The sequence below is a fragment of the Lichenostomus cassidix genome, chromosome 1Aa (genome assembly GCF_008360975.1).
Source record: "Lichenostomus cassidix isolate B80296 chromosome 1Aa, HeHo_3.0, whole genome shotgun sequence".
NCBI lineage: Eukaryota > Metazoa > Chordata > Aves > Passeriformes > Meliphagidae > Lichenostomus > Lichenostomus cassidix.
This window is the reverse complement of record NC_139480.1, coordinates 28,871,768-28,899,164: the sequence shown is the minus strand read 5'-3', so window position 1 is coordinate 28,899,164 and position 27,397 is coordinate 28,871,768. Positions and strand designations below refer to the sequence as shown.

The 27,397-nt window shown below is 38.9% G+C and overlaps 1 protein-coding gene across 4 annotated transcripts in view; it reads right to left on the bottom strand.

Moving 5' to 3' along the window:
- Window positions 1–27,397, bottom strand: part of TMEM117 (transmembrane protein 117) — a 196,013-nt gene that overhangs the window by 14,782 nt on the left and 153,834 nt on the right. For all 4 annotated transcript variants that reach the window (XM_085043582.1, XM_085043592.1, XM_085043601.1 and 1 more), the window contains one exon: window positions 20,872–21,031. In XM_085043582.1, the coding sequence (XP_084899708.1) occupies window positions 20,872–21,031 (160 nt within the window). The remainder of the gene's footprint in view (window positions 1–20,871; window positions 21,032–27,397) is intronic.

Genomic DNA, 27,397 nt, shown 5'->3' with positions numbered 1-27,397 from the left:
TTTTGAATGTAACATTTTTATCACCATGTTTATACAGTCTGTTCTTTAAAAACAGTGCCCTGAAATTACAGAAATAAAATAATAAAAAAAAAACGCCGACAAATAATAAAATGTATTTGAAAGCAATTTTAAGAAAAGGAAACTAATAATGAGTTAAACCTACTGACTTCCATGGAAGTCACTACAGCTGCAGCAGTTAGGAAAATGAAACTTCAGGTTAGGGATTAAATAGCCTTTGGAGCTTCATTTGACTCACAGCTTTGGTAAGTTTGAGTGTCTACTGCCCATAGAGACATTATCACCTGCAGAAACATAGCCGTAGTATTATTACTGTCCTGAAGAAAAGCAGATGATTATTAGCTTTTCAGGCTAATGTCAGTAACAGGTTGACAAATCCAAACCCAAAAAAGTGGCCATTTCACTATCTAGACTCTAAGAAAATGTTTTCCAATATCTTTTGAGTCTGTTATTTTTATTTTTTTTCCTTACTGACAAGCAAAAGACTACTTAATTTATGAAATATCCAGGAAACCATTTTTCTAAGAAATTCAAGATGCCTTGTAGGTATAGTCCACCTCACTTGTCAACAGCTACATGAATACCACAAATGTACAGCCCATAAATCCAAACATTTCCCACTCTGGAACATAGCTCAGGCCTGCATCAGGTTTCCCTACATGGTGTTTTCTCTCTGTGGTCTCTGATATCAGCCTGTGCTCACCACTGGGACGTGAGTGCCATGTTCATCAAGTTCTCAGCTCATAATTTGGCAAATTTCACTTGATCAGCTTTAGTCCTTATTGCTGAGGTGTCTGCAATCTGATATTTCTGGGATCTCATTAGGAACTGGGCCCAAAATACCATATTTAGAATGCATCGCAGAATTTGAAAATTAAAGCTGTACAACAATACTTTTAGCTCATATATGTACCTTTTCACTACATAAACAGATTGTTTCTCCTTTAAATCCATCAGCATCAGATTTCTAATATTCATCTACTTCAGTGGTTCCCCAGCTGGGGCATATGGGACTACAGCATACATCTAGTCAGTGTGTGAAGAAGAAGCCAACCCAGAACCAGCAGGCTTAAATCAGCTGCACAGAGGTCTCTAACCTCAGCAGAAAGTTTTGTGGCATGTGCATATCAAATAAGGTTCTTGCCTCATTTCACTCTAGTCACTGAGGAAAGGGCAGGCAGAGGATAAATGTAAGATCACTGAGGGGTTCATCCTGGTATTGCAATGGGCAGGGAGTACCTCTGATTTCCATCAGCTACATCCTTAAAGGCAGAAGCACAGAAAAAACTGTGGAGATCATGGTATTTTGATTCCCTTCCCTTTACTTTTAGCTACCCAGGCCAAACAAATGCACATACTCTCTGCTGCAATGCCAGGTGTTGGTTTAAGACATTACAGTGCAGCTGGCAGCACCAGTTTGGTACCTTTTTGAGTAAAGGTATTTTTAGCAATGGTAACTGAGCATCAAGGTCTGACTTTCTGATATGATCTGGCCCTTTTCTGCCATCATCTGAGGAAAAGAGAAGGCATTTCCTGGGCAGCCCTGTCCTGACGTAAAGCCAGGACACACAGCTGCCCAGGGACGTATTGACCATGCCCAGTGTCCTGGCTGGATGCAGGATTGCTCCTTGGTGTATTCTATTTCAGGTTCTGGGCTGGGTCTCCAGAGGAGCAGGTGCTGGCAGGGCTGGGTCTGGATCATCAGCTGTCTGGGAGGTGGATGCTAGTGCTCAGCAAACTACATCCCCTGCTGCATGCACACACAACCCCACATCCCTCAGCCATAAGCCTCTTTCCACCCAGGAAAAGCTGCCACAGAGAAGCTGGGACCATGATTAGAAACCACTAACAACTAATGGTGAAGAGATGTGCCATGATATCATCATCTCTCCTCCTGTTTGAATATAGCTCTTAGGGTGTTTGAACACAGTAAATATTAAATAACTCTAAAAATGATATAAACACTGCTCAGATATAATTGGAAAAGAGGACAAATTCACACTGAATATTTCTGCTTTAAGTAGTGATGACATATGCTATATTTAATGATATGAATGCATTTGTAATTATAATGTCTCAAAATAATAAATAAACAAAAATAGGGCAAGAACTGAGAAAATGCATACATGAATGTGTATGTGTTTCAGAAACTGTCTATAGCATTTTTCATTCATTTATTAAGAAGTGAGATGAAGACTGTTTTCAGATATATTTGGGTCTTAAAACATGACAGACACACAGACATCTGGAGGAAATTTAAGGAGAAGCAATGGTTTTGTATTTTTGCAAGTGTAGGAAGTAAGAATGAACAGCTGGAATTCAGAGACCAGTCCTCTCTGGTTCTCTCTAACTTCACTGCAGTGCTGCAACTTGCACTGGTCTCTACAGCTGAGCTCTCTGCAGCTGTGACTGCTAAAATGCAAACATATTTGTAATATTTTATTTGAACATACATAAGAAAGGAAGTCAGCAGCCATGACCAGAACTCACTTTCATGCCTGTGAGAACAAACTTTCTGCTCAGCTTCTGGCCTTCTGTTCTTTGGCAAGTAGAGAAAGGAAGTTTTATAGACATAGCTGGGTTTAGCCTTTGTTAAAAAAAAAAAAATCTACTCTTAACATTACCACTTGTATACCTGAATGGCTTCAGTGGGGCTACTTTGCTCCTACAGTGAAAAATGACACATTATTTTTTAAAAGATGTCCTTCTTCATTTTGGTACTATCAGTGCTAATCTACTCATAGTTTTCAAGTCCAGAAAATTTTATTTGATCTGGCCATCTGTTTTTGCTTCACCTGTCTGGATTGTTACTGACAATAACAATCACAAAATGCCATCAGGAACTGTGGCACCCAGACCCTCATTGAAGATACTGCTTCACCATTCATCACTTACTCTCCATTTAAAGAATTCAAAATATGGAAAAATCACTGTAGTGGTGGCACAACTCCTTTGGTTGAGATCCAAGCTGCTGAGACATATATCTGAGTGAATACAGCTTCCAGGACCAGACACAGGTATAGAAACGCTACCCCTGCACTATATGGCAATGTGAGGCATGAATATACACAAAACCCTGTTGTTGTTCTCCATCATCTTTATCCTCTTCCCTCCTCAGTTTTTGCTTAGATTTTTCAAAGTCCTGTCCTTTCTCTAGAAAGACCACTGCAAATCTTGCCCTTTTTATCTCTTATTTGAGAAAATTATAATAAGACAGCAATAACTCCCTCTTTGAGAGTTAGATCAGCAATTCATGCTTGGTCCTGAATGACCCCTTCTATTAAAAAATCATAACAGAATCCTTCAGCTTATTATCCATTTCTGCTTATTTAAAGGCAGTAATTCCCAGACCACATAGGACCCAAGCAAGCTCTTTGCACTCTGCACTCTCTGCACCTTAAATTTACACATTAATGCATTTGGACCATAGACAAAGCTCTGTATGCACATGTCTTCAGACCAGTACCCCTTGTTACTGAACTGTCTGAATTGGTATTTAGCCTTTCCACAGGAAACTTAAAGTAATCTCAGTATTTCAGTCCACCTAAGATAAGAAATGCTCGCACTTCACTGAAAGTCGTCTTCACTGTAAATCACTCTCACCTGTTGAATGGTTAATCATAACTTCTGACAATGCTGATTTGAAAAAAAGATACTCAAAAGTAAGTGTTCTTTGATTTTTTTCTCAGTTTCTCCAATTTTGGTAAGCTTTTTCTCTTGTTTTACTGTCTCACTCATGTCTGACATCAGTTGAGCTAAATAGCTATCAAATAATTCATCTGGATGAGAAACACCACTGAAAACTTTTCCAGTTAACACTTGAATCTGTTAAGCTGTTAAATAAAGTGGTAATATTACAATTTTGTGTATCTGTAAAAGACAAAGAATTCAGCTCCAGTACACCAACTGTGTCTTGAGCTCTGCTTAAAACTTCCCTAAACCACCTGTCAGTTGCAATTGTTTTTCTAACTACCTCAGTGACACGCTTTATGAAAGCCATTTCTGTGGTGAATAGGAGAAATGAACATTCACTAATAATACAAAATACTTATATTTAAGATTTACTGAGATCTCCAGCCTGCTCTCAAGGGAAATCATGACAGACGAGTCAATCTTTCTGGTACTCTAGAAAAGCAAATATCTGACTATCATGTGGAGAACAAATATAAATTTAAAATATATTGCTATATAATCATCTTCAACAATATCAGAACATTGCAGGAGTCCATGCAATGAAACACATACCACTGCATTGTGAGAAATATGCCCACACTGGAGCTGAACAGTAATATAGTATCTGGAGCATTTCGGGATTTGTAAACACTGCTAATGCCATTTGTACCTATTTGAGAACAGCAAGCTCTATTTAGAATTCTGAAGTAATTTTGTATTGAGGCAACTGTCTCCAGCTAACTCCAGCTGTATTAAAATGTATATTGTTCCTTCTCTTTACAAATATCCATATACATTCATTTCCTTGTTGCCTGATATTCAAATCTTAATACTGTTTTTTAGCGTTGTCTAAACCCGAGAAGAGAGATTTGCAGTAAAATACCTGAGCAGGTATTTCCTTGCTATAAGCTTTGCAACATAATAAAAATGGTGTTATAGAAATAAAGAGCATCTGGAGCAAGGGTATTACTGTATGTTGTTCATTGTAGGTAGAAAGTAAATCAGCTGCATCAACGTTAGAAATGGATGACTGGGGAGCCACTCTGTTCTGGACAAAATTCCTTCATATTATATATGCTTTGAAAAGTTTTACCATCACCTGTTCTGAGTCCCAAAAATTTGGGTCTGGTTACAAGCACAACTATTAACTTACCCATGGGTATTTAGTATCATCTAGAGTGGCAGATTTGGACCAATGGTCTCAGTTTGAAACTTTCATCCAAGTTGTTTGGGTTTAGCTATAACTGTAAATTACACATGCTTGTGCAGGGTTCAACTTGCTGTGATTAAGGCAGTGAAAGAGTAACATTAAATTTCCATTGAAGAAAAAAACAGTATTACATGCTGCATTTGACTGATATTGAAAAGATAATGGAGCTTAGGAAGATGACATAAAGTAAAAACACTGAATGCACATGGAACACAGACAGAATTGTCTCATGAATTTAAATGTGAGGTTTGCAAACAAGTCAGTGCAAATTCCCTTTTCCTTAAAAAATGGTAATAACTCTTTCCAGTATTATTTTCCTCTTCATAACTTGTTCTAATTAATCAGTTTTAATATAAAATATAAGATAAAGGAAACTGTGTGCAAATGTTGTAAGAAGAAAGGCTAACTTTGCTAAACATAGATATCTTTACTCAATTTTTCGTTTCAAGGACATGAGTAATATGGAACACACTTGGTCTTCCCAGCTCCCCCTTGTTTTTTTTAAGTTGAAGTTTAAATAATTTCCTGTGCCCTGAGTTTTAGCCTGCTAATAGGATCAGCAGCAGCAGCATACTGTTTGCAAACTTCATTTCCTGAAGGCAACTTATCCCATTCCTAAACCCCATCTTTGTGCTACCCCTCTATCTCCAGTTTTATCCTCAAAAGCTGTGGTGTAGCCATTAGGCACATCGCTCAGGAGCTGAGAAAAAAAAGAAAAACAGTAAGTCTCCCTATGAAGATACAGGTCTACTAGTTTTATTATTTTTGGTAAAAATAAGAGGTTACACAAAACTAGTGTGCTGCTGGGATTACAATACTGTATCTTCCACAGAGTGCACAGCATTACATTAGTCATTCACTACAGTTCAGTGACATGAAATATCCTCTTATTAGAGAGAGTGTATGTCACTTAATAGTTGCAGAAATTATTTGCTTAAGGTCTCTCTTTCCTACCTGCCCTCCCCTCTCCAAAAATCCATTCATTTTCTTATCCCTTGAGGAAATGATGCTATTACTCTCTGTATGTTATACATACATAAATTACATCCCTTGGAGAATGAACAAAATCGTAACCCAAAAGTATAGCCCTCAACGTGAATAAAAATTAGGGAAAGTAATTCTTTCCTACCACCTCCTTTCTGACCCCACAATACAAAAGCTCACTTCCTGAGCATGAGAGAAGAAAAATGCAATTTAAGTGTTTTATACTAGAGCAATATATCTGTCTTTGCCAAGCACATGCAGAAAACATGAACTTCATCCTAAAAGGTTTTCAGTGTTTAGAAACCTCCTGGGAGAGCATGTCAAAAACACAGTGAACCAAGTTCTAATTGCACAAACTCACCCTGGTCTTGGCAAATATAACGGTTTGGTTTCAGTTTCAAAACTGTTCCCATCAAAATCCTTGGGAGCAGAGAGAATGTTATTAAGGTGTCTTTTTGAATCTCAAAGACAAAATCAAAGGCTGATGTTATGCAATGAATTAAAGTGTTCTCCTAGTGAGATTTGAATCTAAATAGAGCAATTATGCTGACTGTAAGGTAAAGCTGAATTATAATTCATTTTAAAAAATAAAGAAAGATGAGACAGAGTGAGACAGGGTGGACAACCTGAAAATACTTGGAAATTTGGTGTACATAAGAAACCTTATACACAGCTCTTGGCAGAAGCTTATCCAAACTAACTGACGCTTCTGAAGGATGTCCTCCTGCAACCCTTCTATTCAGTCTTTACTTCTGATTTGTAAGAAATTCCTTTCCCCTCTTGCTGCTGATGCTACTTTTGGAAGACAACTTGCTAATTTCCATCCATAGAGAATTTTCTTTGAGGAAAATCATAAGTGCCCCAGGAGCCACTCTTTTTGGAGAGGAAGATGGTCTCTTACACCATCTGTTGCTTCAGAAATTTTGCTCTCTTTCACCTACCCACAGAACCTTGTATCTCTCTAACCTTTGCCACTAAAAATAGTACTTAAGTGCTTTTCCCTTTACTGTCTTTTCTCCCACAACTTCCTCTGTAACATCTACAAGTTATAAATTTAATTCAGAAGTTCATATTTTTAATTTTAGGAAGTTTCCTGACAAAAATTTTGGGAAATGACACATTGCCTGTTCTCAGAGACACTGTTACAAGGGCAGTAAGCAGACACAGTATCCTGCCTGCAGATAAATGCATGGCTTCCAAACTTCCAAGCATAACTCCAAAACTTTTAATTACTGCCATCAATGAATCAAGGGACCTATGTTACAGCAGCTGAGTGATTACTCTGTCAGTCTGATTAATAGACCAGGTGGGGTTTTAAAGCAAGGGTGTGCATGTGTAAATGCATGCAGACAAGAGGTAGATATGTGTGGTTTTGGGGGGAGTTCCAGTTTAAGTAGTCAAAGCCATATAGTGGACACAGTTACTGAAACTTTCTTTACAGGAAAGCATTATTTTCAATAGTTTAAAGGAATGCTAAATCAATTTTCTCATCAGAGGAGCTGCTTTAGAGCAATTCACCAAGTCAAGATAATGAATGAGCTGTTCTTTCACAGCATTCCTCAAGGAGGAATTATCCCAAATGATATGGTTACTTAATATGAACATTTATAAAGGGACAGTCATTATGCGAATTATGTATTTTACATAACTTATTTCAACTTTCAGTTTATAGCAGCACTTTTATCTTTCTTTCATTCAGTGATAAAAAAGGCATCAATTATAATCTCCTAACATGTCTACAGAACAAATGTCTGCTAGTGAAGTTGCTGTGCTCATTCAAACACATAATTATTCATCAGAGGATCCTGGGCAATCTACATTTACCAAAATAATGAACAGGTAAAAACTGTGGACTTAAATACAGTAGTTTAGGTATATGAGAAATGCACTACAAAACATATTTAGGGATGTGCTGGTCTGTAGCAGTGCTACCTGCCACGTATTGACTTGGCTGGGTACTTCTGCTGTTAATTATGTAAATGCACTTGGAGCCCAGAGAGCAATGTGCTTGCTGCCATGTTTTTAAAAGAAAATAGAGACCACTGGTTTGATGTCTCCTCAGACACAGTACATTTTTACTGAGGTTTATCCAGTTCACACATACAAAGCATGGTTTCAAGGGATGCAAGTATGAAATAAATACAAGAAAGCCATATAATAACTATTACTGCAATTTCAAAGAATCTATAATCATATCTGGAGAGGTATAATGCAGGGAAACAACTTAGAACCACACAGCAGTTATTATTGAGGGAATGTGCTATTTAGAAATTAAAGACTACTGGGCTATTGGTCTGCATCAGCATGCCTGACAGCAGAGGTTGGCCAAATGGTCTGATCTGCCCAAAATGCAGTTTCACTGGATACTGCAAGCAAAAATTGAGAAGCTAAGTTACTAATAAAATAACATTTCTGATGTACTATAGAGAAGACCCTGCTAGACATCGCAGATGCTGAAAAGAACTGAAAGCTCCAGCTCATAGTCTCTCTACTGCAAATCTCATTCACAAAAGACAGACTTCCCTGATCTAGGCTAAAATACCACTGACCTGAAAAGAATTTTTAAAAAATTTTTGCTCGAGTGAACCATAGAAGATTAGAAGCTCCTATAGGATCATAGCACATGGGGATACATGATGCTCAAGGACACAAAATTAATTTTAAAATTTCCCTGTCTTCTTGTATTCTTTATCAATATAAAGATTGATCAAAGTATTGACTACTCCTCAACAATCACTTAGAATGACCAAGCCTTTTGTTGGAATCTTAGCATGAAAACTTAATTAAATAGTATTAGGAATTAAGTGCTCCTTCCTAAAATATTAATGGCTTTTCTCCTTGTCATTCTCAATTCTCTTATGAGTTTTCCTGCAGTCAGCTGACAAAATTTTTGCTTTAAATGCTGAGTCAAAATACATAGGTTTTTGGGTGTGGGTTTTTTTTCTCTTTGGTTCTGTTTCTGGTTTGGGGTTTTGACATTTTCAACTAAAACTATTTAATCACTTCTGAGAGTGAGACCAAACAGAAAATCAGTTCTTTTGCTTTGTACAGATGTCTCAAGTGGAGACATATAGTTTAGCAAGGGAGTAACTTTGTGTCTGAGAAGTGCCTCTTGCTTCCCTGTGGATACCTGCCCCAAACTGAAAAAGATTAAGGTACCTTTGAAAAGTCAACAACTTTTGTACTTATAAGAATTTAGTTACAGGTTCAGAAATAAGCATTTTCCCAAAGTGTGCATAATTCAGCATGCCAAAATGTCACTCAGCTCCTGGAGCTCATCAGGCTCTAGTGAAACTGCCAATCTCAGAAGAGAGAGCATCATCCACTCCCCTTTGCCTTCCACCCCCATTTTTTGCTGCTGCTGGCAGGACTCCAAGCAACTCTCAAACAGGGACTGAGCTGGCCTTATACAGCAGTCAAGGGACAGAGAACCAGCTTTCCTCTAATTACTAATCCCAAGTTCTCTCCAAGTACTCTGTGTGCAGCTGGAGCAAGGCAAGTACAGCTGGAGCTTGGCATCTGGACCTGAGGGAAGATGGAGGCAGAAGGGCACTTGGCTCTGGGTCTGAGACTGAGCCTAGCAGGGACTATTTCTTCTTTAACTAGTTTTAATTTTTTTGTTTTGTTTTGTTTTTGTTTTTTTTTTTTTTAAATTGCACATAGCACAACAAAGCAGTATGTGGAATCAAAGTAAAGGTATTTAAACTTTTTCTGGTTGTACATAGCCAGAGCACAACTTTGTGTTATATGCACTGGAACAGGCTGTCCAGGGAAGTGTTTGAGTCTCCATCCCTGGAGGTATGTAAAAGACATTTAGATGTGATGCTTAGGGACAAGGTTTAGTGGTGGACTTGGCTGTGTTAGGTTAATGACTTGATCTTATGGGTCTTACTCAACCTAAATTATTCTATGATAAACCCTGTCCTCCTCCCCGCCACCCCAGCCCTCTCTAGGAGGCTGAACAGAAGGCTTGGCATAGCCATGTGCAGCCACACAGCCTGGGCCATGCTGGGAAAGGAAATGACCACAGAGAGACAAAAGGTTTGATAGGAAAATCAGAATAGACTACACAAAAGGAGTGGGAAGAGGGGAGAGACTTGAATCAGGGCAAGAGCATGGAGTGTTAGACCAGATGGTGGGGATGACAGCAGGAGGTTGGGACTAGCTGGTTAAGGAAAAAGGGACTGAATTAGGGAAAGAGGGAAGGGAGACAAGGAGTGATTTTGATTTGAACAGCAGGTGCAGGGTAGATGAGTAGGATTCACTAAATGTAGAGCCTAGAAATGAGACACATGAAGACTGAAAGCTGGAATTGGATAAAAGTAATGGATAAAAGTAATGTCACAGAACCAGACATGAGGAGGACCCAGGATGAGGGCAAAGAAGAAGACACAGAGAGAGGATTTGGAAGTGACAGGAAGGAAAAAGCCATGCCTGGGGAAATGATCAGAAAGTGTCGGTGCCTCATTGGATCTGGAGTTTGGACTAGTCACCATGATTCTAATTATCAACACTCTCTGATGTTAACAAGCAGATGTGAAGTCCAAAGGCAAAGTATGTTTCTCTTCTTTCTTATGAACTTTCTCATTTGGAGAAAAAACCACACGCTGCTGTCAGCAGTTGCTCACATGGCAAACACCCATGCAGGGCAGGTACCAGTTCCAGTACTCTGATTAGAACACTCTAGATTCATATGGCAGGCTTTTGATTTAGAGATCGCTATATTTTCATTAAAAATATCAGATTTATGCACACAGAGAGTCCTGCATTAAGGCATCTCCCTGAAGATTTCAATGGTGAAAACTCAAGAACTAGGACATGTCAGGCTGAGGTTATCTGTACCTTGTGGGTAGCCATGGGGCAATCCTTTCTTAGGTCCTGGATCACACACCGTTTCTTCCAGAAGACACAACATTTTTTCATTAAACAGTATCTAACTTATGATTGTGAGGTGGTAGTATATATTGACAGGGATCCCTGTAGTTCTCCTGCACTCTGCATCTGCTGCACAAGGTGTGTGGGAATAGGGCTGTAAATGCAAGACACAGCAGCAGATGTGAAAACATTTGCCTCCTGTTACAGAAGTCACTGCTGCTAGGAAAAACTGAATTTGACCAGCTCGATGACATGTCTCTCAACCAACTCTGCTATGAGACTTCTAAGAGACACTAAGTAAATTTCTAGAGCCAAACTATTCCCTAATTTTTGTTTGTTTGGGTTGGTTTGGTTTTTTTCCTGTGGGATTGTGCCCCCATCCCACCTACACTTAGATTTGTTCAAGTAACAAGTGACCATGGCTGGTATTGAAACCAGTGAGAGATGGACCTGAATATACCACCACTAGGGAAAAGAGGAAGAGTTGACGAAATATCCATGGGGAGACCTGGAGCGCTGTAGTGCATGGCACTACCCAGACAGGATTACACTGTACTCCTTTAGGATCAGCATAAAGAGTAACCAGACCTTTTTATGGAGCCAGATATATGACACAGTTATATGCAGCAACCAAAGCAAGCAAAGAAACTGCTTTTAAAACCATTTGAATGCTACAAGAGAAATGGGGCTGTCAGTATAATAATATATAAGATTATACCCAGTAAATATGTGGCGCTGTCTGTCCTTAATGAAATAATATGCTTGACCCTCCTCCCTCAATTAGACAATTGCTCAGATAAAAGATAGGTAATAATATGAATTTTCATAATAATGTCCTCAGACATTTCAAAAGAGGGGCCCTTTGACTTTCATTTCTTCACGCCTCAGTACAAAATGTGGACAATAATGGACAATAATACTCCTGTTGTGAAGGCTATTGTGAAGATAAATATATTAATGCTTGAGAAGCCCTTAGGAAATACAGCAATGAGTGTCACAAAAAAAGTCCACAAGGAAATGAATGATTTCATTTTCATATCAAGGTTCCAATCACATGCAGTAAGGCCTGGGGCCCCAGGGTGCACAGAAAAGGTAAACCAAAATACTGAATAGCTTCTCATTAAGTGAACACCATTCATCCAGTGCTGCAAGTGAGACAGAGATCCTGTGGAAAAATGGGATGTGAATAGATAATTAAAGATTGTATCATAATGCACGCACAAAATAGGGGTGAAAATTTTATACTGGTGACTTAATTCTGACATTTTCTAATTCCTGAATGCATGACTCTGCAGCCTCAGTAATGTTGTCTCATTTTTAACACCATATTTTATGTGTAACTGTACTCGTGTTGTTTAAATTATCATCTGCTCATTTCTGATATTAGGCTTGTTTGTGTGATGCTCTTTCTCTAATCCCCTGTATTTAGAACACATTGTCCAGATATGAAAATCTTTGCAGCCTGACCTTGAGGAATAGTAAGAGTTTGTATAATTTAGATTAGTGCAGTAATTGTTTGGCCCAGATGCCAGAAACATCCCCAAGGGTATTTAACATTCATTCAAAAGATGTAGCAGTTGCTTCACAACTTAAGGTCAGGACAAAAGCACAACACACAGCCAAAAACCACACTGCAGTTCTTGCCTAGGAGGTGGCAGTTGCAGGTGGCTGGGGCAGCTGCCTCCAGAAATGTCACCCTGCACAGTCTGGGCAGCTTTCTCCAACACACAGTCTGCAAAAAACAGGCCAAATCAAGACCATAAAAGAGTACACTCACATTCCTGACATGGAACAACAATCCTTTTGGTTTCCTCTAACTCTAGCTGTCTGATAAAGCAGATCACTTAATCACTTCTTTTCTGCCACCTACTCCTAAACAGATTGTGTGCTATACATGGGATCAGTGCTGCTATTGAGAATTATTTGTTCCTCGACTTTGAGCACACAGTTCTGAAGTGGAATGAAATTTCATTATAGATCCAATGTGCGCTGCACATTGTATACAGACAAGCCCAAAAACCACGTGAGAGAAACTAAAGAGCCATCCAAGAAGGATTATAGGATTATATCCTTAAATCCATAGTGAGATACATTAGAAAGTGATGTACACTGTTTTCTCATTTTCATCTACAGGCGACAGAACGGATTACCTAGGCACAAATTTCCATCATTTAATTCCTTGTGTGGTAGGTGATGCAGGAAACAACATCATAGCAAAGCTCAGTGAGAACTGATGTAGAGTGAAATCAAAGCTGGGTTTATATGAAAGGAAGTGCTTCAATGTCTCTCTGAAAGATGAAATAAAATCACAACCCAAAATGACCAGCACGAGCCAGAACAACTACAGTGCAGTCTTCTGACTTACTGTATCACTAAATTAATGCTGGCAGGGGTGTAAGCCATGAATGAACTGAGAAGTGCAGTGCTCCAGAACCTTCTAGGGTTGTTGAAAAACAGATGGAAACAGAGCTGGCCAGGACAGAGTAAAAGCTTCTTGAAGGTGACAGCCAAATTTGGCTGGCCACAGCAGAAAAGCAGCCCTGCCAGGGCTGGGTCACTGAAACCATATGAGTATTTCCCTGGGAGTGAGGTACCACCACCAGCAACTGCCTTTGGTCTGTGCCTCCCTCTGTGCCTCTGGTGCACCATACAGTGCTGTTGGATGGAGTGAGACTGTTCCAGGGGATTAAGCCAGTTTCAAGTCTTTCTCTCTGCTGCCAAGCTACCCTGCACAGCAGGACCATCTTGCTACCACCATGATCTTTATGCAGACAGAGAACTGCTTGCAAATGTCTGCTTTATGCTGTAGGTGGCCAGGCTTGGAGCTGCAGCCATGACTGCTGGGCCTGGGCTTATATCTCCCTTACAGCCCTCATAAGTGCTTCAAACAACTCCCAGCATCAGGCTGCCTTAGGACACATACTGCTTTCCCCAGAGCCAGTCCTGAAAGCAGCTCTTTAATTCATCTATTTTCATCCAGGGAGGAATGCATTCCATGCCTGCTGTGACTGGTTTCAGAGGCTCTGACAGCTCCACACTGCATTGGTTGCTAATGGATAGTCCCCTCCATGCCCTGTAGCTGCCATCTCTGCTAATGAAGTGGGAGATGAAGGCACATGGTACCATCAAACACTACCTGATGCTGTGCCATTCTGGCATTAGAGGTATCAAGACATGTTCAGCATTACTGGCTACTGCAGCAACCAAACAAGTGCTGGGGAGAGTGAGGTGAAAACTACAGCTCTTTCCCAGTTTGATTAACACCACCTTTGTCTCTCTTGGTACCATTTCAACAATAGAGACAACGTGTTGATCCACCTGCAGCACCCATTGGCTCATGCAGGGCTCTAAGGAATCCTTATGAAAAATTATATTGCAAACACTATCTGGGTACTAGGAGGAGATAAAGAAGAGGTTAATAATTTGGGGACCAGCCGAGGCATAGTATGGTCCAAAGTTAGCTGCAGCACACTACTGAGACCCTTAGGGAGATTCCATAGCCATGTTGATTTAGTTGCTTTGCTGCTCCGGTGGGAAACACAGATTCACACTGTGTTATGCAGTGCTGGTTCCCAATCTATCTGCCAGATCTGGTGTTACTTTGGGGAATCTCCTTTCCTTAATAGGCATGACAGGACAGAGAGGCAAACGTTGTCAGATTCCAGGAGAGGGAAACTTTTTAGCTTCTGACCTGTAGGAAACCAGAAACCTGGTTGACTGCAGGCCTCACTTACACAGCACCAATGACCCACAGGGACATGATGCCAAACACAGAACAGCTGAGTAATTAAATGATAGTTGAAATTCAGAAACCATTGCAGCTATAATTTCAAATCACTAAAAGCACTAGGGAATACCTCCCCTCCTCTATGCATATGAAAACAAATTACTTATTGATGGGGCTCAATAAAGTCTAGATTCTAAGAGATGCAAAAATATCTAATGTATTTGATATCTCAAGACACTCAGTGATTCTATATGTCTGTTTTGTTACACAAATAAAATCACCAGCTTTATGGCATGTTAGAAAAAGTCAAAGGCAATAAAAGTAATTCCATCTTTTTGTTAATGTTTCATATTACAGGCTTCAAAATTTTCAAGGAAGTGTAAAAATATGCCATTCAATCAGCTTTGCAGAAATCCTGCAGCTAGACTGCATCAAGCATATTCTTGTTTCTTTTCCTCTCTAAGGTTTGATTAAGAGCAACTGAGCCAGTCTTGCTCCCTCCTCTTACTTGAACTCAGTATTGTTGATAGGTGGATCTGTATGCCTTGCACAACCTGTCCCTAAGTCTTGTATATTCAGTATGCCATGTAGCTAAATGTAAGGTATGGACAGGCATAAAACTTGTTGCAAGGCAGTGCTCTGTCTAATGATGGCAAGCTGAGGTTTACCTTTCTCTTTTTAATTCACTGCTTGCATTTAAAGATTGCAAACAATTCTATCACTTAGAAAGCAGCTGAACCTGTTCAGTCTCATCTCAGATTTTTCATTTTCAGATAAATAGCCATGTAACGCTTATAACAATGCAGATTTCTACAGTTAAATAACACATTCCAGAGCATTGCTGGGGACAGTTGAAATTATCTGAATGTCACCATTACTGTTATATCAACATAAATCACTCTTATATACTCTTAAGCAATGGAACATTTCTCAGACACACATGCTGCAATAACAAAGCCTATCAGACACTGATTACAGCGGAATCTGTGAAAAGGCTCTCCCTGCTATTAAAGATGAAAACAGTCCTGTGAAAGACTTGCAAACAATTTCCAGATTTTCTTGTTCCAATAATTGCATGGCTTATTGTGCATTTGGGCTGGATATATTTGTTTCCAGGGGCAGTATATGAAAATTCTGGGCCTACTTTTGGAGAACTGCTTTGTTATTTCAGGCAAATACCTGCACTGCCAAAGAAGGGCCTCAGTGTCACACACATGGCATGCACCCATTGTCAGGGTAAAAGGGAACGACTGTGACAAATGAGAAGCTTTTCCAACTAATTCATTTTGTGTGTAGTCATCTCAGAGCCAAGAGGCTCCAGCTGGGACTGGTGCCTGATTACACTGGAAGTTGTACCAAGTCAGGCAGCCTCCTTCACTAAGCACCTTGGGGGCTTAAGCAGACAATCACACAACTAGTGAAAGAAAAGAACTACAGTTTTTCCTTTTCTGCAAATGAGGAACTAAGTGACAGAGCTAAAAAAAGGGCTCAGCCCTCATCCAGTATAAATTGGCACAAGAGGATTCAGGTCAGCACAAATGCACCAAGTTACAGCAGCTGAAGAAAACATTGGAGTTGAATTCATAATGCCTGAGATAAATATAATGCATCCAAGCAAGATTTAACCATCTGCAATCAGCATAAAGAATGAAATGTACTTAAAAATAATGTACTTCACATGTCTTGTTTAATAAAATCCACAGCATAAAATGATGGTGCCAGTTATCAAACTAGACAAGCACAGAATGATAACACTGCAGGAAAAACCAGACAGCTCATTAAAATGGTAAGGTATATAATGCACAATAAGGGACAAGATACACCCACCTTTTCTAAGCAGAAAACTATTTTGCTCATAATTTTCTTAGTCCCAAAGTAACTGAAAGACTTGAAGAAATAATCTGTGCTGTATAATAGTGGGTTCTGGCAAGGGGGCAAAGGAATGTTCCAAGGATTTTTAGAGGGAATTTATACATCCTACTGGATCTTGAAAATAATTCAGCAGAAACTTCTGGGTTTTAATTACATATCAACACTGTACTTTCTGCACCTCATCACCCTTTCACATAAACACTTTCATCAAACTCGAAAGTATTTTCCTTTAAAATAAAAGCATTGGATTATCAATGGATTATTTCATTCTCTGACCTGTAAGTACAGTACATTTACATTCTCTTTGCCATGTCCTCAGAAAACAACAAAGTGAAGGATTTGTGAGGGTCCATGTCCTGGTAACTCATAGTCTCACTTCCCTGCCAGGAGATGCACAGGGACATTTCGCTCTGTAGGACACCCCATTTCTCCTTGCTTGTTCCTGAGCTGGCTGTTTCTGGGACCACACTAATTTGTCCCTCTTAGTACACAGCCAGAAAATAACTCACTGCCTCGTTACCAGTCACAGAGAGAAGACACAGGAAAGTTAAGAGAAAACAGATGTCTGATGGATGAAAGTGGAGATCCGGAGAGCTACTGTTCTGTGTTCAAAATTGAAAGGAGGGAGACTTGATATCACTCAAAGCAGTGACTCTTAGAGAAAAAAAACGGAGCACTTTGGGACTGAGAAATTCCATGCAGCTATAAATCTATGACTAGCAGCTGTAGTGGCAGATTCAAGAAAAGAAACAAATCTAGGATAGTCAAGAAAGACCCACGTCTGACCCACTACAAAGAAACGCCGTGGTGACAATAATGGCATGAGAAACATTATCATTTTGATGGCTAAATGGTATTTAGGAATATATGCAGGTATGTAACTTGAATTTCATAGTAAGTACAAATAAAGTGAAGCTGTAGATCAAGACTGTTCCTTTCTAGTCCTTTAATTCACTCTTATTTTCAGGATTATTTTTGAATGTATTACGTCAGTACTGATAAGGAGCACTTCCACAATCCATAGACAGATGAGGATGCAGAAAGGACAAAAGAGGGGAAAGTCTTTACTGTGTGAGAGACTTTGCAGGAAGGAAAATCTATTCCTTGCTGTAGAAAGGTTTCTCCCAAAGTTACCCCACTTGAACTCGTCCCATCTCCTTCAGAGATCTGCAAGCCACAGGGAGATACACTACAACAGAACCAGCCCTCACAGCAGGATTCTTCAGCAAACATTGCACAATTAGCTGAGTACAAGTGTGTCTTCAGAATGGTTATCCATTTCTGTAATGCTGTTTGACAGGCATGTCTAAATTCTGCTAGTGAAGAGCAACATACTCTGAGTGGAATGAAACACTCCACTTAATTCTGACAAAAGTAGTCCAGGGTATATGGCTCCTCCCTGTAAAATCTTGCCATATGGCAATGGCTGCAGGCAGCAGTAATGGAGCTGAATCTGTCATCAGTTTTATTAAAGTTGAATTCCCATCTATCCTGACTCATCTGAAAATGCTGTCACTGGTCATCTGCCCTTATTGCTAAGTTCACATTTGAAAGGGCAAGTACTGCATGAATAAAAACCCATAGAAGGAATTCTGAATGTCAGAGATCTGCAAAAGCTATATGCTAACTTAACTAACATGAATGTTTCTTATGGGTTTGGACTTGTGTTTTATTAAATTGTTTTCAAAAGCTACAAAACCCAGCAAAGGAAAGTACCTTGACATTCACATGCTTACTTCTTCTGAAGTTTTTGTGCTAAATGGGAGGTTTTTAGAAGGACGTTTTAATTCAAATTTTGGCAACTTCCTCAGGAACAAGCTATACATCAATGCTTACCACTGTTGCTTGTTAGGAAACAAAAAAAATTATATACCACTCTTGAATCAAATGTAGAACTGAGACAGTCTACTGAGACAGGAATGACAAATTATTTTGTATATTCTGTTTTGTTCGTGAACACAAAATAATTTCTTGCTTATCTGTTTCAAGGGAAAACTCCTATACCTGTGAATTCTGTTTAAAGTGTAAATCAGGATTCTTCTCTTGTTTTTATATGTGTAAATTAATTCTATCAAATGACTGAGTGCAAATCCAGTTAAAAGTTACATCAAATGACATTTCCAGACTTAAATAGATTTTCTGAAAAAACCAAACCAAACCAAAACCCCAAACTCTAAAAATCAAGTCCTCATACACTTTGTGTGGACAAGACCATACTTCTACTCAATCTTTAACTGTTCAAGCAAATTACATCACCTTCTTCTCTGCACTTGCTATTGGGTGCTGTGTTTTTTAATGTATTCAAACATCCCACTAGATTTTAATCTAATATTTTGAGTGCTAACATTTTTGTGTTACTATTTAACAATGACATCTACAAAACATAATTAACATTACAAAGTAGGTAAATTAACTGGTTGGTTTGTGGGAATTTTGCTTTTTCTTTTGTCCCCGGAAATATAAAGAACTAGGGTGGAGGGCAGAAAAGATGATTAGGGAACTGGAGCATCTCTCTTACAAGGACAGGCTGACAGAGGGGCCTGTTCAGCCTGGAGAAGAGATGACTGAGAGGGGACCTTATCAATGTCTCTCAGTATTTGAAGGGAAGCTCTCAAAACGAGGGAGCCAGGCTCTTCTTGATGATTCCAAGCAATGGGACAAGAGGCAATGGGCAGAAACTGATGCACAGGATGTTCCACCTGAATATAAGGAAGAACTTTACTGTGCAGGTGACCAAGCACTGGAACAGATTGCCCAGAGAAGTTGTGGAGACTCCCTCACTGGGGATATTCAAGAACTGTCTGGATGCAATCATGTGCAATGTGCTCCAGGATGACTCTGACTGAGCAGGGAGGTTGGACCAGGTGATCCACTATGTTTCCTTCCAACCTTGCCCATTCTGTAATTCTGTGTGATTTAATACTTTGCTCTCTCAACATGAGACTATTGCAGTAGCAGTGCTAGAACTACACTGTAAATAAAACATGCCAACACATTTTCACATTCCAAATAAATAACTTTGAGTAAACAAATAGCCCCATCATGCAAATATCACTTAGAAATGCAATTAAAAAGAGCCTCTAGCTTTGTGGTATAAAAATATGAAAGAGTACTCAGGATAAGCTGTTTCACATAAGATTCTTCTCTATATTCAGCAACTCCAAGGTCAAAATACTGGAATTTCATTTTTCAAAGTCAAAAGGATGGTTTAATAATTATTTGTCTGATGACAGCTCTGTTTTTCTACCCCAAATACAATATCAAATTCAGTACAGCTTGATACATCCTGTATTTTCATTCACACTTTCATTACAGCTCTGTAAAGTACAATCATTTATTATACATTCTCTTGAATCTTTTTGAAACATCAAACAAAATGTAAAATTCAAAGGGAGAGAAAACAAAGCACCAGAAATCTTACAAGAAAACCAGTGTTTCTTATTCTCCTAGTTCTAATCACGAACGACAGTGAGCACTGAACAGTGGTGGACACTGGATAACAAAACTGAACTATAGGACTCTATACAGCTCTAAAGTACAGCAGTGATAAAATCTGAGTGCCACTAGTGTCACCTCTATGATAATTACTCAAGTAGTAGAAAGCTCTTTAAAGAGAACCAAGTGTCTCAGAAACGGTCTCTGCTAGCAGAGGTAGTAATTTATTGGAGAGGAAGGACCCACTGGCTCTTCTCAAATTCTTTGTTCACCTTCAGTTCAACAGTGTAACGTGTAGGACTAAGAGCAAAAGTCATGGGCCTTCAATGCTTCTCTTCCTTGCCTCAGCCCAAATGACCTAATTTTTCACAGAGCTTTGGTTAAATTATTCACACAAGGCTTACACCAAGGACAAATGCAAGGGGGAGAGCACAGCATCATACGAAGGAGGTTTTTGGCCACATACTTGTGACCCAGATTCCTTTCTTAACAGCTAGATTCAAAGGAGCAGAAATCAGGCTGATTGCAATGAATCATCTCCCCAGTTAACCTTTTAGGCAGAAGTCATTACACTACAAGGACCTGTCATCAAGTAACAAAATTTTCATATAAAATTGGAAAGCTGAATCTTAATAGGAAATACTAATTTTCATCTATTAAAGTATATCAGTGTGTGTACACCTAATACCATAAATGCTTGAAATATGGAAGTATTTCTTTCTTGTTTTTCTGAATTTCCTCTCCTCTTCTTAAGAGAATATTTGAATTTGCAAAACAAGCAGTTTCTGTTTCTTTTCCTGATGTAATATTTGCAGAAAACACTATCTAATTCAGAAAGTCATGCAGTTCTTATCAAGTACTCTAAGAAGAGAAATCAGCAATACTTTCACAATAAAAGCCCAGTGTCCTTTTTTGAAAAATCACTGAGAATGACGTTATAAAATGCGCCTGCTAATAGTGATTGCAAACTAGACATCTATTTACCTTTTTGTAGCCTTAGCTAAACACCATTTGCTCTAGAGGAAATAGAATGACTAGGCGGCCTCAGCTGCCTGAATGGAACATTAGGAGAGTGTACCTGCATGACAATGAGAAGGTCAAACACCAAGATGAAAGAAGCCAAGAAGGCTCTTGAGACCTCATCACTTGGCAGAAATCCACGATTCAGCTTGTCCCAGCTGATCCAGTCAGTAGTGATGACAAGCACAACTACAGAGGTCAGAGTAAACAGAACAGTCCTGGAAGGAAGAAGAAAAAATAGTTCAGAGAGAATATGATAGTAATGAAGATGCATCATTCTATTTTATCTGTCTTCTAATGGTCAACTAGTATTTTACCAGTACTTTTCCACTGATGAAAACAGACAGAAGAAAATTAAGTGCACAAACAAATCTTTTAATTTAAAAAAGAGACCAGTCAGCTACATCCTTAGTGAAAGGAAATTTAGTAGCTAGTATTAAGCATGCTCCAAAATTAGACTGGGGTATATCACTCTGGTTCTTCATTCCATATTTTTCAGTGAAGTTGAAACCAATTAAGTAAAATAAGAGAGAAGTAAAGTGTATCAAGGCTTGCATGATCTAGGCCAAATTCAAATCAACTAATTCAGAGAACATTGTCTAAGGCACCAAGACATTAGAATCTTTGGAAATTTTTTCTAAGATGTAGGAACTATAAGGCACTAACAGGGCAGTTTTATACAGAAACATATCTGCATGTAAAAAAATTAATGCACTAAATTAATTTTTAGTAAATTCTAGTAATTTTAGTAAATTCTAGTAAATTTTTAGTAAATTCTAGAAATATTTTGCTTTGTGTTTTCTAAGATGTCCTTTGTAGAAGTTTTCAACAATTTTATGACTTTTCTGAGAAGTCAATGAAGAGTGAATCACAAAAGTATTAAAGCTTCCATATAAATGCTACAAGAATTCCAGAAGATATATTTAACTAATTCATACAATTCTGGAACACAGTATTTAAGAAAATATCTTTCTAAGCTATCCCTGCAAAATACCTCTGCATCATTTCCAGCAGCACTTTGATGATATCTTACAGAGTTGGCAGCAGTGACTGATTAAATTTCTGGTTCCATGGAAGCTGGAAAATTTAGCTGGTAATTTAAGGGTGAGCAAGGCTTCTCCCAGTAGCCATAGCTGTCAGTAAATCTGTGCTATAATAGGGGCATATCCAAATCTGAATGCATGCTCATGGCTAAGTAATTGTGGCAGGGTGGATTTTTTTTTCTACAGCAATAATATCTGATTTTCTTCAGCTACTGAGGGTTGTAAAATAAAGTGAAGAATATTTCCCATGACACATCCAAACAAGACAAATACTCAGCAGAGGAGAAAAAGAATCTGTACACCAGTGGTCACAGGCTACCAGTTGACATGCATTTCATTTTATACAGCAGCCTTTTCTGTGTCTATGTGGAAGGGAAAACAAATATGCACATAGGCAGTAGTATATACATTTGGACTCCATAAACGTCATTTTTCTGTGACATGATGGGCTGCACTTCTTCAGAATGTAATGAGATACAAAATTACTTGATTGCTACCACTTTTACCTTCAAACATTTATTTTTATTCTTAATAAATTAACTCAGTTATATGCAATGCTGACTAATAGAACTCAGTTATATGCTATGGCTGACACCCTAACAATTTCCCTCGAAAGAATTATGAGCATCTGGGAAAGAAAAAAAACAAATGAGGCACATTAGATGTAATTAGTCAAGCCTTCTTATCCAAAAAAACATTTGCTTAGCTACCATCGTACCTGTCAGCACCTGAACCTGACTGACTTTTCTACAAGCTCCACTTTGGCACATTACCCAGAATAGTTTACTTTGGAAAGACAATTTTCTCTCTTGTATATTGAGACACACAAAGGTGTTTTTTCCTACTTATCTCACCTTCATATCTGAAATTCTCATGGTTAATATTCTTACTTTACCTGAAAAGTTCTCCAGAAAGAAAACAATCCTTAGCACTTATCTTCTGGCCAAGGCAGACTGCCCCAGCTGCTAGGCGCCCTGATTTTCCTTGACCTCCTTCTGTGGAACCACATCTCCTGGGGCACAGGAAGTTTAGAACCATAATTCAAATCTGAGTATTTTGCTATAGGAAGCACATACCCAGAAGTTATGCTCAAGACTATTCTGCCTCAGTCCTCTTGAATTATGCATTTGTATTTTGGAGCAAGAGTTCAAAGCATGGAAGGTCAGACTTTGGCATGTAGGCAGGCAAAGGCAGACATATTTTTATTCATGCTTCGTTGGCATGCATGCAAAGACTGATGTGTGTGCTCAAGCCCTGATTTCCTTGAGGAAATGCATATGCACTTAGAAAACTGCTTTGTTATTCATTCTGAAATGTCAAATAGGGAGGGGAGGGAGCAGAAAATGGGCTGCTAATAGAATAAGAAAATGTGAGACCAATGGGTAGAAATAGACTTTTGAAATGGTTGCATTAGAAAGCATAATTAGCGCTCAGTTGTATTTTTGACCTATGATACTGGAGCACAGCAAGATATCCAATACATGCTTTTGGAGTTTTTATAAACTGAGCTTGTTTGGGTTAGAGTTCAGTTCACTTCTTGTGAAAGTACAGTGTCCTGGAGATTAAGAAAAAAATATAAGGATTTCATTTAACTTGACATAACTTGTATTGGAGAAACCAATGTGAGCTGCCCTGCAATATCTAGCCCAGTGCAGTTTGCCCTTTATTCTGCAGTGCACATTATTGAGAAAGAGCTACACTGTCAAACTATTCACACCACTGCTGGCACGACCTCTCCTCATTACAGAAGGGGAAAGGCTACAAGGTGAAGGGCAAGAGAGGACTGACTCTGCTCTGTACCAGGCATTAAGAAATGCAATTTCTGTCTCTAATTCACAAAGGAAATACACTTTTATATTTCACTTCTAATTCTAGTTTGCTGTATTGAATGATTATGTGCCCTGGGCACCTATTCAGCTGCAATAACACACATTTTTACAAGCTACTGCATACTCCTTAAGAGTGCAAATAAACACTGTCCAGACCAATAGCACACTGAATAGTTAAAATTATTAGGTAGGTCCACAAAACTCACTACTCTGCTTATCACTGCCAGTGATGATTTAAAATCCCCAGTGTTACACTGAATTGGGGGGGGGGTTGGTTAGGGGGAGTGAAGAGGGGGGAGGCTGAAAAAAAAGAATTTTTCAGCCAGAAACCTCTCAATAAACAGGCAATTTTTAAGACTGAATCTCTATAATAATCTTTGATTGCCAGGACTGAGTTTGGTCTTGAACTTGTCAAACCAAATCACTCATGCCAAACTGAATCCATAGTACTAGCCCTCATTTGTCAAAAGAAGATTAATCGGGTTCTCAAAAACTTGGCAAGGTCCAAAACAGGTGCATCTTCCCACAACACTTCCTTGCACTATAAGCTTTGACCAAACCGACCAACTTTAAATCTATCACCCAGCATATTATACATATTGAGAGGCTGCAAACCACATGAATCAGAAGCCTGAGCAGGTTTTAGTCACTGGTGGTGGTTCCCTCATGGCAGACAGGGTCATAACCTAAACCCTGTAGAGAGAAAACACAGTGAACTGCTGTGATCTTATGTCCTGGATGGTTGGAGCAACTCTCTTCTGCTGTTTAGCATGTCCTCCATGTTTCCCAGACCAGAACTCCCTAAGCAGAGTCCATGAGGCCATGGCTCATTCTCTTGCAGTCCCACAAAACCATTCCCAGCACATCCCCTCCAAACCTACACCAAAAGTATCTTTGACTCCATACAGCCACACCTTCAGGAATCAGTCTGTTATTTTTCTGTACTCAGTGAAAAACTGAAAAAACCAGAATTTGTCCCTGGAAAGATAAAAGACAAGCTAAGAAATGTATATACGTTCACAAAACATTTAATGTTGGAAACAAGAACTGTTTCCAATCTGAGTCTCATGTTTCTTCATGTCTAAATCAGCAGGGCAAGGTATATCAAAAACAGATTCTGGTCTGTGATGGAAAACCTCATTTCTCAAACTGTAACATAAAGAAAATGAAGTTTTTCATTCAAACATTAAATACAATTCTTTGCACAACACTACCTTCCCAACGTTGAGCTGCTCATTTTTAGAGAAATTTAGAATTTTCTTGTCATACATGACCCTCTGCCAAATCTTTCATGATGCTACAGCTTTGATGATCAGATAGTAAGAGTTCTGTTAAGACCAACTGAAGTGATAAAAGACAAACTTTAGTTATTTTCCTCATTTTCATTTTGTCTTTTTCAAGAGGTAAAAAGCAGCATATTGCCCTTTGACTACACCTTTTCCAGAAAAAACACCTACCTCTGCTTAGTCAAAAGTAGCTATTAGATTTGTATGACATAGCATTTTTGAGAACTTTTAATTGTAATTTCACACACAATTGTCACTAAGGTCATTTGGAAATCATTAAACATTGCTGACAAGGATTCCAAGTATTGCTTAATAAAATGTTCATTTGGGATAGGACACATTAGACAGGACCAAAGAAACTGGTCAGTCACGCTCCTTAGGGCTGTCCTTTGTGGGTGCAAAGTGTCTGCCATTACTCCTGTCCCCACCCACATCACACTGCCAGCTCCTGGCAGGTCTCTGTGCTGCCCTGGGCTTTCCCAGACTCAGAACCACTCCCCATATGCTGCAATCCCTCACTCTGCTGTGCAATGCACCTGCACTGGTGGTGATTGCCTTGGCAGTTTCTCATTAATGTACCCAAATAGTCGAAAATACTTTATGAAAACAGACACAGAAAGGGAACAACAAATTTTACTGCTCTTTATATTTAAAAATGCTTTCCATTCCTCAGGAAAGAAAGATCATCCATTGAGTCAAATACGCTACATAATTTTTAATCTCAGAATCAACACTGGCCAAATGTACAGTTGCACAGTGTACAATAACTATAAACAATCCTACTGCAGATGTTCATATACACATGCCAACACTTTTTATTTCAGTTGTTTTAATTAAGAAGGGTTCTGTTATTTAATCTGTCAAAAATAGCAACTCTAAACCCATTTAAAATAAAATATTTAGTTTGCCTGTTGCTTGGTGTTAGAACCACTTCTGCAATTAAACAAATATAAGGCACAGATGCTCTGCTGGTGAAAAGCATCTGTGTTCCCTGGAGCAGCATAACTTCAATCCTCCAGCTGGCCACTGCTCTTCTGCCCCCACGGGACAGTTCTCTGAAAGAAGAGACAGCAGGGACTCAAGTTTTCTGCCTTTATCAGCAGCTACTGCAGTGCCCCAGCGTGACACTGAGGATCCCATAATTCGCAGTGTGGTGTGGGATGACCTGAGCACCCATCTGTAACTGTAGCACAGCAGGTGAGATCCCAGAAAGCAGTGTCCACTTCAGATGTATCCAGAAGAAATTCCACTTGTGCACCCCAGAGCAATCCATACCATTAAGCAAAGCGCAGGTGGAGAGATAACTAGCAGATCCACCTCAGAAATGTGCTACTGAAGTGAATTGGTAATACATACAGACCCTAGAATCTAGGAATATTTGGAGGGTTAATTACATTAGATCTCTTTTGTTAAAATAAGGTGCTTGTTTCTGATGGACACAAGCATGTGGCAGTGATATGGAACAATACTACCATCAGATTTCAGAGCACCACACTCCCCATGGCATGCTCTGCAGGCATGAGTAAGTGGGAGAAACTACATTAATGCAGATTACCATCAATAAGACTTAATTATCTGAAGTTAAATAGCAATTAGAAGAAAATGGTTTATAATTCAAAATTTGAATTGCATTATCTTTTTAAAGTCCTTGTCACCACAATAGTGTATGTCTGACTTCTGTCCTGTTGAAAGTAATAGGTAAGTAATTCAGCATTTGCCAGAAACTACCAGTTCTGAAATACCCGTTCTGAAACACTCCCTATGTTGTGTCTGGCTCATAAATACTTATCAATAGCAGGTACTGCACATTTTGATAACCTTACATTCCCAGTTAAATCTTCTAAACTATGCTTGTTGTCATTCTGCCTGGTGAGCTGGAGAAATTGGACACCGCTGAGTATAAAGGATGCTCTGAGTTTGGCAAAATGGAATTGTTTATTCTGCTTTTTATACATTCATTTACTAATACTGTGGGTTTTCCAGATCAGAAAGATGTAGAAGTATCAAGACTGGGGCCTTGCTGGGACTACCTTGACATGCCTTTTCCAGCCCCAGTGTTCCTGGAGCTGCAGGCTCTTTGACTCTCTCAACCCAAACCCACAACCTTTCCCACAAACCTTGCTTTACTTCTACCCTTTTACTGTAACAGTTGCAATTTTATTATAATGTATCAATATGACTCCAGAGCTATTTGGGATTTTTGTACAAAGATTTCGATAAAGCCTGAAACTGCATTTATGTTAATGCATAGAGAAAACATTTTGCTATGTTTCATGTATAAAATTAATAAGATTAAGTAATGTAATCACATGGTGAAATATTAGAATTCTAGACAGCATCATTTTTTTATTACAGGTAGAAGCATCTTTGAGTTTCCTTTTGCCACACCATTAATTTACTAAAATGAAAGTGTTATCTATTTCAAA